The following is a 13166-nucleotide window of genomic DNA, read 5'->3' as shown; positions in this document are numbered from 1 at the left end:
GGACCGGCTCCGCCGGGCAGGCCTAGGCCGCGCTGGCCGTGCGCTGGCACCTCGCGCCCCGGCGGAGGCGGACCAGGCCCGACACAAACTTCCCGGCGCCTTAGCAGAGGCGTCACGGGCGGGCTGGCCCCCAGCGCCATTCCCCCGCGGCCCGGCGGCGGCTCCCGCCCCTATTCCCCACACTCGAAGTCCCGGCGGAGATCCGCCTGAGGTCCACAGTCCCCACCTCTCCGGCGTCCCCGAATTTACCTCCAAATCGCGGCCTTTGTTCTTGAAATTCTTGAGCCGTTGGTTGTCCAGTTTCTCGTTGTCCGCCATGGCCGGGCCGGTGACTCCTTCCCCCGCCCGGGCCCCGCGGGATCCGCCCCAACCACCACGCCGCACCGACACTCCCAGGAACCGGGCCGCCGCCTGAGCTGCTGTGCTCGTCGCGCCGCCGCTTCCTTCCTCCTCTCGCCTCCCTCTGCCGCGGCCTTCTCCTTCTCTCCCCGCCCGTCCCACCCCCCGCCCTAACCCCAGCGCGACCGCAGCTCCGACTAAGACAACTGCGGGGCCGGGCGGTGGCAACGGCGGCGGAATGTGCTGCCGGCTGAGAGGGGGAGGCAGCCTCGATGTGAGGGCTCCGGCACCGCGGTCACGCCCATCACCGCCAGCCCAGCTCGCCGATTGGCCAACCAGGCTCCGGTGCGCTCGACCAATCAGAAAGGATGATGGGGAGCTGGGGCGGAAGTTTTTAGCGGGCGGCGCTGGGAGGAAGGGGCTAGAGGACTGAAAGGTTGGGAGGGGAGGGGCGCGGCGGGGGCAGGGCAGGGAGAGACCACCTGTCTCCAGAGCGAGGGGGAGGAAGCGAAAAAGAATTAGACTTGAGGAGAGGTGGGAAGGGGACGGAGAGGGCCGGAAGGACTTGGTTTGCTCCACATATAGGGTTGAGTTAAAGTACATTCTTTTCTTCTCAAGTGCCCTCTCTTCTAGGCCTTTCCTTGCGCGCTCTGCTGGCTTTACTAGAGGAAGTGAGAGCTGCGCCTCGGGTCGGGACACCCCCTTGTCCCCACCTAACTCCGTTTCCTGGCAGAAGGTGCCTCCCGTCCCAGGGCCGGGCCTTGGGCCCTGGACTGGCTGGGGTGACTTGCGTTCAGGAGGCACAACAGAAAGCGGGAGGAGGGACCGTAGGCGGAAAAGGATAAGGACGCATTAGACCAGTCTGATTCAACCTCTCTGACCAAGTCCCCGCAACAGGTAGGAACTTGGGAAGCGCTGATGATCCTGTGAAGAAGATCACCGCCTAGGTGTTACGTCCTAGAAAGTTAAGGAAGTTACTTGGCCACACAGTACTAAATTCAGTAAGAGGGGGACCGTGGTACCTGACACAGTAATGTAATGTAATTCTGTTAAGAAAGGAAATAAAATCCAAGGGTATACATCTTCACCAAGAATATTATTGCCAGAGGAAGAAATTAGACAAGCTACAAAAGAACGTACTCATATTTCAGAAAAAGAGAGAAAAATAATTTTAAAATATACTTAATAGCACGTCAAATGTGCAAGAAACGTGAAGTAGCAGCAACTGAAGTCGGAAGGAGTGTGTGTGTGTGTGTATGTAGAAGCTTTGGATGTGTTAAAATTTGGCGAGATAGGGGAAGAAGACCCTGATTCAGACTATTTTGGGAACTTTCATTCCTCATCCCCTTCCCTCCCACTTCCTTACTGGTATATTTTTTAGTAGAACAACATGCAGAGATAAAACGTTTAAAATGAGAATAATACTTATAAAGTCCTCAATATTTTGTACACTTTGAGTTGGCTATGCAAACAGAAGCTGTACCTGGAAATAATGCACATGAAGGTTAACTCGAATGTAAATGCAGTGCCAATTTTAAATTTAAATGATAAGCACTGGAGCACTGATATTTGAAGAATGTGTTAGGATAAGGAAATTCAGCTGAAAAGCTGGAATATGTGTGTGTTCCACCAACATGGATTTTTGTCCTGAGCAGAATTCAAGAAAACAAATTACTGGTGAATTCCAACCCTATAGTTAGAAGTTATCTTGTCGACATGTATGTATAGATGGATATTTTGTATTCTTTGGAATAAATTCCATGATAGCTCTCATGATAAAGGTGATGAAATTGTCTACGTTTGTGTCTTCCTGTCTCCCAGCTACAACTGATTGTCTCTAATCATTAAACAACTTGAGATTCTCTGCAGAATACTCCTAAAATGGCATAAGATGCAATACAAACAGGAAATAACCACAACTTGTAATTTCAGTTGTTTTATTATTATTATTTGTTTAATATCTGTCCAAGGTCTGTCTTCCTCTTTAGTCAAAAAGCTCTCTGAAATCAAGGACCATATTTGTTTTATTCTCTGTATACCCAGCACCTAGTGGTACTTGGCAATTTACATGCTGTCAGTGACTACTTGTCAAATGCAAGATCTGAATCTAAGCTACTTTGAGAGTATGTTCCACAAATTTAAAAACAGGCTAACACTTCTTGATTAAAAATGTGGCTTGAGTTGTTATTGCTTCTAATTTACACTGGGTTTCTTCTAAGAATTCTTAACTTGGTATCTTGCACATTCCAGGGTTAAGGTTCAGGGAGTAGACCAGACATAGGTTTCAGAGCAAACCTCCCCTACATGTTTAAAAGTAGTTGTGATGCACTTTGCTAAGATGAACAGTTATTCTTAATTATAATGCTTAGGTAGTCTGTTTGCTGTACTAAATTTTTCATTTGAAATTATCACTGCCCATTGCCATCCAGTTTACATGTTTGGTGTCTGTACTTCCAGTTGTTCTCAGATAGAAGAAACATAATTTATCAGAGAGGTAAAGAAGTTGTTCTGGTATTCAGTAATAGCTCTAAATGCAGATTGGCAACCTAATTGGCAATACATGGTGGCTCTAACTGTAGATAGGTGATTTAAGAAATTAAACTTGGTGAACTAAGAAAGTAGTAAAATGCAGCCACCAATACCATTTTAACATAGACTATTTAACAGAAGTTTTTTGTGTATATGAAATATAGTTATCAAACACGATAAAACCTATACAGGCATACCTCAGAGATATTGTGGGTTCGGTTCCAGGCCACTGTAATAAAGTGAGTATTGCAATAAAGGAAGTTGTAATCTTTTTGCCAGTGGAAGGTCTTGCCTTCAATTTGTAAAAAATGCAACACCTATGAAGTGAAATAAAGAGAAGCATGATAAAAAGAGGTATGCCTATATATGAGACCTGTTTTCAGACAGGATATTCAATGTCAAGTAATTTAATATCCTGACTTGTTATTACTTTGATATAGGAAAAGTCTAAAGTATTATGGAGCTAATTGCTTTCATGTGTCATGAAATTGTCTTAGTCACTCTGAATAAAGAAACTTTCTTCAGCAGAGATTTGTGAGAGGATTTGTGAAGCTTGACATAGAGTTTTAGTTGATCAAATGTAATTTCAAAAAGAATTATAATTGATAATTATTTCGTTTAAGCAGTTTGGAGTATTCTCATGACATATCTGTTAAATTGAAGATTGTGGAATCCTTATCTAGACTATGGATTTTATAGTTTTGATTACTGTTTGGGGAATTAGGTGTGATTTCTTGAGCAAAACTCTAAGTATTAGTTGCTGAAACAAGAAGCAATTTTACATGTTGCTAAATCTTAACTAAAATGTAATTTTTGTTTTTTATAGTTGGACTGATCTTTTTTTTTAGAGAAAAACATTGGACCTTTAGTTTTACAGTATTTAGTATTATAGTATACCTTTATTTTCATAGGAAACATAGTTATCAGGTATTGTGAGACTTCATTTATTCTTCTTTATTGGAAAAAATTTTCTGACTTGCAACTTGAGGAGTCTGGAAAAAAGCACTATTTTGACTGAAATTCCTAACTGGTAAGAAATGATGATTTAAAAGCCTACCTGTTAATATTAATTTAATTGAGAGAGATGAACCACTCAGTTTTTCTTTAACTTAGTCTTTTTAAGCTTAGTTTAAACTAAATAATTGGAGAAAAACTTATAATTCATGTGTACAAATCATTGATTATTGGTTAATATCTATTTATATTGCCACCAGGCAAACACGCATAGATTTTTCTTAAGTCTTTTTCACTCACTCTATATTTAGGCCTAAGATATTGGAAAATGAAAGATATATATATATATTATATATATAACATATATATGTTATATATATTATATACATAACATATATAACACATATATGTTATATATATACACACACATATATATACACTACTCCTTTTTAATTTTTTAAATATGAATATCACAGAAGGAGCCACTTAAGCCAAATAGTCAAGGAGACTGATTATATGACTTAGAGCAGTGTTTCTCAGAGTTCCCAAGAACTAGATATTAATAAGTGTTCCTTAAAAAAAGGTTTCCTTGATCTAACAATTTGAGGAACTTGGGAATAGGGGAGTAGTGAGAACTTTGAGACAGTGTAAAGTAGAACACTAGATGGAAACATGAAATCTGTGAGCCTTGAAAGATCACTGTCTTTCCTCAATTAAAAAATTTGTGTTAATAGCATCAACCAAGTATAGTGACTTACAAATGGGTGGTATTTCAAAAGTTTGATTACAGATTAGTTCTTTGACATATAAGAAAATGATCATGACTAGAGGATAGATGTTTCAGGTTAGCCTACGAAGGTTTATTTAATCTTTAAGGTCCTTACATGAACAGTACCTATATGAATAGGTACTTATATGAGTAGGTCATAGAATCTAGTCATGTGTGACAGTATTTCTATGAGGAAAATATTTGGATTTACAACGTTGGTCAGGAGGAGCACATCTCCTCTGTTGTTATTTGCATTTCTACTATTATATAACAGATAACCAGGAACTATTAGGTGATGAAATTACATAGATTACATTGTTCCTTACACTTAGAATTCCATAGATCAGATATTCTGCAAATTCATACCTTACCTGATATGGAAGCCTGGACTACCTCTTACCAATCAGGCTCCCATGGTTTCCAGTAGCCTAAAAAGGTAAAGGGGAAGTGAGGATTCTAGGGACTAGGAAAAAAGGAACTGAGGAGTAGATGGATTATAAATCCAACCTCTTACCCCAATATTCTTACTTCAGACAAATTCCTTACCCCTATTTTTTTCTTTTACTTTTTATTTTTGAATAATTACAGATTCATAGGAGTTGGCAAAAAAAATTGTGTAAAAATATATACCCTTCACTCAGCTCCCCCCCGCATAATCGCATCTCATATAACTATAGTACACTATCAAAACCAGGAAATTGGTATTTATGTAATCCATAGAGCTTATTCAGAGGTGAGGGAAAACATTAGAATACAAAGAATATATGAAATTATCAGGGGGTACCTATATACTGGAACTTCTTATAACTATGCTTTATGAGAAGAATTTTATAATGACAATAATAATTGTTACCACTTGTTGAGTACCTACCATATTCTAGGTCTAGGTGTTTTATTTATGATAAGTATTATTATTTTTATTTGTATTACTATTATAAATAGATAACAATTATTGAGTAACTATGTGGTAGGCAGTCTTCTAAGCAAACGATACATATTAACTCATTGAATCCTCACAACAGGTCTATTATTACTCACTTTACAGATCAGACATTTGAAGCACAGAGAGGTTTAGTGATTCGCCCAAGATCACACAGTAAATAGAAGAAGTGGCATTTGAAATGGGCCTGACACCAGAGCCAGCACCCGTGATTACCATGTAGGTACATAAACTTCAGTGTTCATTTTCGAGATGAGGAACCTGAGGTTCAGAGAGGCTAAGCAACTTGCTCAAGACCCTACACAATTAACAAGTGCTGGAGCCCCAGTTTGACTATCTGCAAAACCCCCACCATTTCTAGTTGACCATTACTATGGACTGAATGTTTGTGTAACCCCCCTCTACACCTCCCAACAAATTCATGTGTTAAAACTTCATATCCAGTGTGACGGAGTTTGTAGGTGGGACTTTTGGGAAGTAATTAGGTCTGAGAGTGAAACCCTCACGAATGGGATTAATGCCCATATAAAAATGGCCCCAGATAGATTCCTCGTCCTTTTGCCAAGTGAGGTTACAGTGAGAAGATGGCAGTCTTTGAGGAAGTGGGTTCTCACCAGACCCCAAATCAGCCATCACCTTGATCTTAGACTTCCCAGCCTGCAGAACTGTGAGAAATAAATTTCTATGGTTTATAAGCCACATAGTCTATAGTATTTTGTTATAGCAGCCTGAACAGACAAAACAATCATGTTACCTCCCTGGCCTATAACACATTATCTCTGCTGGACTTTAGTGATATTGTGATTTACATGAAGAAATGCATATTTGGTTTTCCTCCACGGTGCCTGACACATAACACCTAAAACCTTTATAATTTCCGAAGTGATGAGTTGTATGAGCATCTTTCTTTTTCAGCTCAGAAATAGTTTCAGAATAAAATTGGGTGTCTTTTGTCATTCATAACAAACCCCTTTCACCCATATCTGAGTTTATGTTAATGTGATGACTTTTGGAAAGTCCCTAAGGATAAGGAGACTTGTTGCCAGGGGAAGTAACTATTAGGGCCTTGGAACTTTCAGTCCTACCCCTCTCTGACGTCTGGGCAGGGGAGAGGAACTGGAGTTTAACTCAATAGCCAATGATCTATTCAACATGCCTCCATAATGAAACCTACATAAAAACCCAAAAAGGACAGGTTTGGAGAGCTTCTATTTAGCGAACACGTGGAGGTGCTGAGAGGATGGTGAGAATTCACCACGACATGGAAGTTCTATGCCCCTTTCCCCATTCCCTTGCCCCATGCATCTCTTTCTGGCTATTGCTGAGTTATGTCCTTTTATAATAAACCAGTAACCCAGTAAGTAATCTGTTTTGCTAAGTTCTATGAGTTGCTCTAGCAAATTCATCGAACCCCAGGAAGGGATTATATGAACCTCCCGTTTATAACTGGTCAGTCAGAAGCACAGGTGACCACCTGAACTTGTGATTAGTGTCTGAAGTGGGGCAGGGAGCCCTTAACCTGTGGGATCTGACACTATCTCCTGGTAGTATCAAAGCTGAGTTAAATTGTAGGTTATCCAGCTGGGGTCACAGAAATCTTTGGTGTTGGAAAAAACTACTATACATTTGGAAATCGGAAGTGAGAGTAATGCTGAGTAGACAGAAAACAAGAGTATTTTTTCCTAAAGAGGCTCTAAAGAAGTCCATCTCTGAAATGCCTAAGGCAGTAGTTCTCAATTGTAGAGGCCTTTAGAACCACCTGCAAGACTTAAAACCCAAATTGGCAGACTCCATCCCCAGAATTTCTGATTTAGTAAGTGGGACACATCATCTGAAGATTCAAATTTCTAACAAGTGCTCACTTAATGTTGATGGTATTGGTTCCTGAAATATACTTTGGGACTACTAGATCTGGTCTAACATTGCATGTAAGGTGGTTTCAGCCTAAGGTAAGGACAGAGTTAAAATAAGGGTAATGAGGCATAACAGTAATACTGTGTCATGCAAAATTTCAAAGTACTGTAAATGTAACATAATGGTTATATCACTCTTACTCAAAAAATGTACCGAATAATTAATGTTTCAGGGCAGACTATAATATCTAATTCCATTTTACTTTCTGAATAGATTTATACAATATTTTCCTGGGTCCCTTTTTGCCTCTAGTTTTTTTCTTGAGTATTTTCAATTAGCATTTTCTTGACATTCTTCTAAAAGACAGGCTCCATTGAGCCTTTGAAGTCTATCCTGAGTTCTGTGTTTTTAGCTTAAATCTCACATCCTCTGGCCTCCCTTGCCTTCTCTAGCTCCTTGAAGACTCAGGCCTGACCTAGTTCTTGAGTAAATACCCAAAGAGGCAAAATGCATCTCTATTAACTGTTTTCCCTCTGCTCCTGAATTCCAGCCCATTTGCCAGGCATTCTGGTTTCCCTCTACCAGCCTCTTGCCATGGGCCATGCCTTCACAGGTCCAGTCAGGAGTGTAGTCTCCTGCCACATCTGGACTGATCTCTTGGAACCATCTCTGATACCAACAAACAAAACAGAAATTCAGAGTTAACTTCTCTATTTTTAGTTATTCTGTTCAGGGGGATTACTTCATAAACAATGAAAAAAGAAAAACCTGTTAATTCTTAATTCTCATTTCTATCAGTGGTGCTACTCTGCCTCGATTCTTGAGCTGAAAACTGTGTTTTTGATTCTTCATCCTTTTCTCCTGTGTTCCATTATCAATCAATGGCAAATTGTATTGAATAAATAGGATATCTTCCTGGTGTCTCTCATTTGCCTCCTCTCCATTCTCCCTGCTACCATCCTCTGCTCTGTTTAAGTCCTGTGAGAATTGTTTCATATTCCTGATGTTTCAGAGTTGGAAAAGAGCACAAATATTATCCAGTTCAACCACTTATTTTGTGCTTGAATTCTCACTTCAACATTCTCATCAAGTACAACACAATCATTACTGGAGAACTCGGTATTTCTTGAATCATAGCGCATTCAGTCTTCAGAGGATATCATTAGAAAGTTTTTCATGTCAAACACATGTGTGCATATATCTTTTAAAAGAAAATGTCATTGTAATATTTAAGGTGGAAGCAATTAAGTATCTATGGAGATAACAAAGGGCAAGTGCATTAAATAGAGCTCTTTTTGCATTTGCGGAAATGATAGATTCTTTCCATAATACCTTACACCTGGACTACGATTGTCCCATTTGGAAATTTGAGAATAGCAGTGTTAGTCAAACTAGTGAAAATTAAATGTCACGAGTATGAGTGGTTTTAATAACTTTAATGAAGACAGAACTGATGCCCTAAGACAAATGACTTCCTTGGATAATCACATATAAGTAAGACTCTGATGTATTTATTAGTTGTTTTTCTCTATTACTGAGCATAGATTATATGTGACATATGGTACCATGTATACACATATAATTCTGGAAAATGAATTAAAAAATAGTGCAAGATTGTACATTTTAAGGCACAGAAAGTAATCTTGAAATACACAACACCTCATAGGATTTATCAACTTTCTGTTTATACTTCTGTCACTATGTTATACAAAACCCTGAAGTCTCTTGGAAAATTTCTCACATAGTTTCAACAGATTCTCCAGATGCCTATGAAGTCAAGGTCTATAGCTCCTGGTGTGTCATTTAGACTTAGTCACTACTCATTACCTTATGATGGACTTCAAAAAATTCTTTAGCAACAAATCTTTTAATGTTTTTCTCATCCCTTCCCCACTCATTTGAATCCTGGAAATCCTTGTCCTTTCACCTTTGTGCTTGTCCCAACACTCATTAGACCCCGTTAAAAGTTGCTGTCCTCATGACTAATAAAAATCAGAGCCTGGTAAGTGTTAGACTATCTTATTAAGAGCCCATTAGATATTAGAATGTCTTGTTCTCTTGCCTTTTGGCCACAACTCTAAGATCTGCCTAATCAAACCTTGATGTTCTACATGGCAGAACATAAGCTACCATGCTGATCCCAAATTGGACTTCTCAGGTTTTTATTTCTTATAAATAGAAGCATCAGAGGAAACATTTAACTTGTAGACAGATCGAGTCAACTAATGACTAGTAATACTATTATTTGGTTATTCAAGGACATTATAGAACTATTTATATCAGTAGAAAAATATTGATTTCTTGGTGGCCTAGAAGGGCCATATTTTTTTCTAGAGATAGGAAATTCCTATTTATAATTTTTGTTCTTATTTTCTTATACTTCTACTTGCTACATAAAAGGAGGAAAAATTACGCACCATTTATCTATCCTGATTTATCATGAAACCTCTTTAAAAGTAGTTAAAATTTGCACAGAAATCTCTTTTGAGAGCTGCACATTTCTGTCTCCTCGTTGAATCTGTCAGTCCTCTTGGAGGCACTCTCATGGCATGCGAAGTGATCCAGGGTACACTGGCAAATTTTTAATCTTAGCATTCTTTTAGAAATAATTTAAACACACTTTGGATTGCACGTATCACAAAATATTTCACTTATTACTCTACCCAAAATAACAAAGTGTGTGTGTAAGGGTGTAGACAGCAAGTATATTTCCACCCACCCATCCATATACTACCCCTTAGTGTAGTATATATCCTAGCATTTACTTTGTTGTGTAATATATAGGATAGTGTAGCAAAAAACTAAGTGTATAATGTAGTGCATAGATAGGGCCAGCTTCATGGACATGAAACCTATATAGCTACATAGGGCCCTATACTTAGAAAGGCCCCACACTTGGCTTAATACTCTGTCATCATCATCTTGAAATTCTTAATTTTTTAATGAGGGACTCCACAGTCTCATTTTTTGCCAGGCCTTGCAAATTATGTCGTCTGCCACGGGTAATGCAGCGTATATCCTTCTAATTACCTACCCACAATTTTTTTTGGCGTATGTTCTTTCGATCTTCAAAAAAAGTTTGTGTAATATATCTTTTAAATGTAAATAACATAGGATCATACTAAGCACACTATTCTGCAACCTGATTTTTCATTTACTATTTTAGGGATATAGCTTTCTGTCATTTATCTCATTCTTTGTGATGGCTGAAGAATGCTCTTTTTTATGGATAAACCATAACATATAATCTTCTATCAATGGACATATGAAGTCTCTTGTTCTTTGCTATGACAGAATAAACATCTTTGAATATACATCTTTGTTCACTAGGATAAATTTCTAGAAGTAGAATTGCTAAGTCAAAGGGTATAGACATTTACAATATAATAAATACAACCTGATTTACTCCTCAAAAAGATTATACTAGATTATACAAACCCTAAATCCCACCAACAAATTAGAAGCACCATTATTACCCCACATGCTAACTGAGCATAATAATTCAACTTCCTCTTTGCCAATCTGATAGTGCCTGCTATTTCTAATGGCCTTAGCCTGAGTTATTAGTGCACTAGGATATCATGGATTCTGCTAATATGAAATGGCAGCTTATTGAATCAAACATCAGTGCACCTATCAAAGTGAGTACTTTCTAGGGAGTGATTTTACACTGGCCTTCCTAGCCAAATAATTGAGCACTCTAAGCCCCCAACTTTTCTTTTAAAATAATGTCTTTGCCTTCTACATGTAACATTTAATAATGCTGCAAGTGCTCAAAGAGACCCTCAGGGACATTAATCTTACTATCTTTCTTCTTCTTAACCCCCAACTTTTAAAAACTATTTTTATTTTGAAACAATTTCAGACTTTCACTAAAGTTGTAAGAGAATAGTACAAAGAATTCCCATATACCCGTCACCCAGAGTCCCCAGATGTTAACATTTTCCCACATTTGTTTTCACATCCTCTTTTTCTGCACTCTTTCTTTGAGTGTATGTTACAGGCATGATGCCTCTTTACCCCAGATGTTTTAAGCTCATTCTCTTATATAATCACAGTATAATTACTAAGTCAGGAAAATTGATACAAAATTGTTCTCTATAAACATTATTTAAATTTCATCAATTTTCCCCAATAACTTCCTTTTTAGAAAAAGAAGAAAAAAAATTTTTCTGGTCCAGGATTTAAACCAGAATCACACATTACATTTAGTTCCCCCAACACATACTTTTGGTTTTTTGGTCATATTTTTCATAGATGAATCCTAGGTTGATGTTTTGGCAACCTGAATTTCAAAAATTTGGTTGGTTAGCTTTTTTTGGTTTTTATATGTTTTAAAGCAAAGTTGCTTAAAAAGGAAAAAAATATGATCCAACAGGTTAAAGAAGCATCACACTCTTACTATAGGTAATAAAAATTTGAAGCAGTAAATCATAAGCTATAAAAAAATGAGAATTTCAAAAACGTTTAAAAATGCTCTCAACTTTTAAGAAAAGTTTCATCAGGGTCTTTCTAAAAAGAGTGTTTGCCACCTTTGCTAATGGTTCCAGGTGTTGAGAAAGTCCTATTTGATTATATACAAATAAAGTTACCTCTAAGTTCTTAGAAAGCCCAGGGAGGGGAAAAAGTGAAACAAATGTAATGAGAAATGACTAAACACCAGAGACAAGGGCATTTGTGTCTTCAGTAGGATCACAAGGAACAGCTTTCCTTTCTCTTTAATCTTTTATTAATAACTAAAATAGTGTGAGGTATGTTTATTGGATCAATTAAAGCTTTAACTATAGTTAGCTCTTGAATAGACTTCCTGAGGCACTAAAGATTTCAGATAGTGGTGATCAGCTGACCTGAGAGTTTCTGCAATTTAAAGATGAGTTCACAAAGAAAATGTAGATGGATATATTACTTATTAAACAGATTTAAAAAGTGATCACTGAGTGTCAGTGTTTTAACCACATTGAGTGAAAACTCATTATCCTATTACATTTTCTATTTTATAAATGGGAAAATGAGGCACAGAGAGGCAGAGCGATTTGTCTAAGGTCACACAGCTTATGTGACTAGGAAACTGAGGATCTCAAGGGAAAGCCTACAAGAGTGAGTGGTTTAATCCCATGAACTCTCAAAACTGAAGTGAAACCATCAGTTTCACTTTAAGGCTAGGGCCTCACACTAAGGAGAAGTGGCTGGGAGCACAACCAAAATTTAGCAGGACAGAGCCAGCAAAGAAGGAAAGAGAAGGTCCAGGCTAATACAGAGGAAGAGAACAGTCAGAAAATCTCTCAAAGACTGCTGCCATAAGTTATAAAATCTACCTGAACCAAGCTTCCTTCTTAAAGTTCAAGAAAGCTAAAGTCACACAAAAAATAAGTAAAATAATAAAAGCGTTCCAGAAATATGTGCTCAAAAAAGCACATCTAAAGCATTATATTATTCCAAAATGAACTAAAATACATTAGGAAAATTAATATAGGAAATGAAAGAGCAAAATAAATTAGAATTCAAAAATGAAGTGACAGAACTCAAGACAGAATTAGAAACCAGAACACTTAGGTTCCCAGCCTGGAGCTTGACTCCAGGGTTCAAGTGCTGAGTGCCACACCACAGCCCTCCCATGGCAGCTGCCTCCAGGTTTGTTAACGAAGCTGCTGAATTTTTTTTTACTTTTAAAAATGGCTTTAAAATATTTTAAAATAAATATCAAGTGATTTTAGTAAAGATGATTATTTTAAATGAAATATGAAAATTGTATAATTTTGTTGTATAATTGTATAATTCTCT

At 38.0% G+C, this 13166-nt stretch overlaps 1 protein-coding gene across 2 annotated transcripts in view; it reads right to left on the bottom strand.

The window, feature by feature from the left end:
- The window catches only part of KPNA4 (karyopherin subunit alpha 4), a 53749-nt gene extending 53147 nt beyond the window's left edge, over positions 1 to 602 (bottom strand). For both annotated transcript variants that reach the window (XM_015586531.2, XM_006908183.3), the window contains exon 1: positions 250 to 602. Coding sequence is in view for 1 of the 2 variants with exons in the window: in XM_006908183.3 (XP_006908245.1) it covers positions 250 to 318 (69 nt within the window). In the remaining variant the exon portion in view is untranslated. The remainder of the gene's footprint in view (positions 1 to 249) is intronic.
- Between the last annotated feature and the right edge of the window lie 12564 nt (positions 603 to 13166).

Source organism: Pteropus alecto, unplaced genomic scaffold (genome assembly GCF_000325575.1).
Source record: "Pteropus alecto unplaced genomic scaffold, ASM32557v1 scaffold81, whole genome shotgun sequence".
Classification (NCBI taxonomy): domain Eukaryota; kingdom Metazoa; phylum Chordata; class Mammalia; order Chiroptera; family Pteropodidae; genus Pteropus; species Pteropus alecto.
This window is presented reverse-complemented; position numbering and strand designations above follow the sequence as displayed.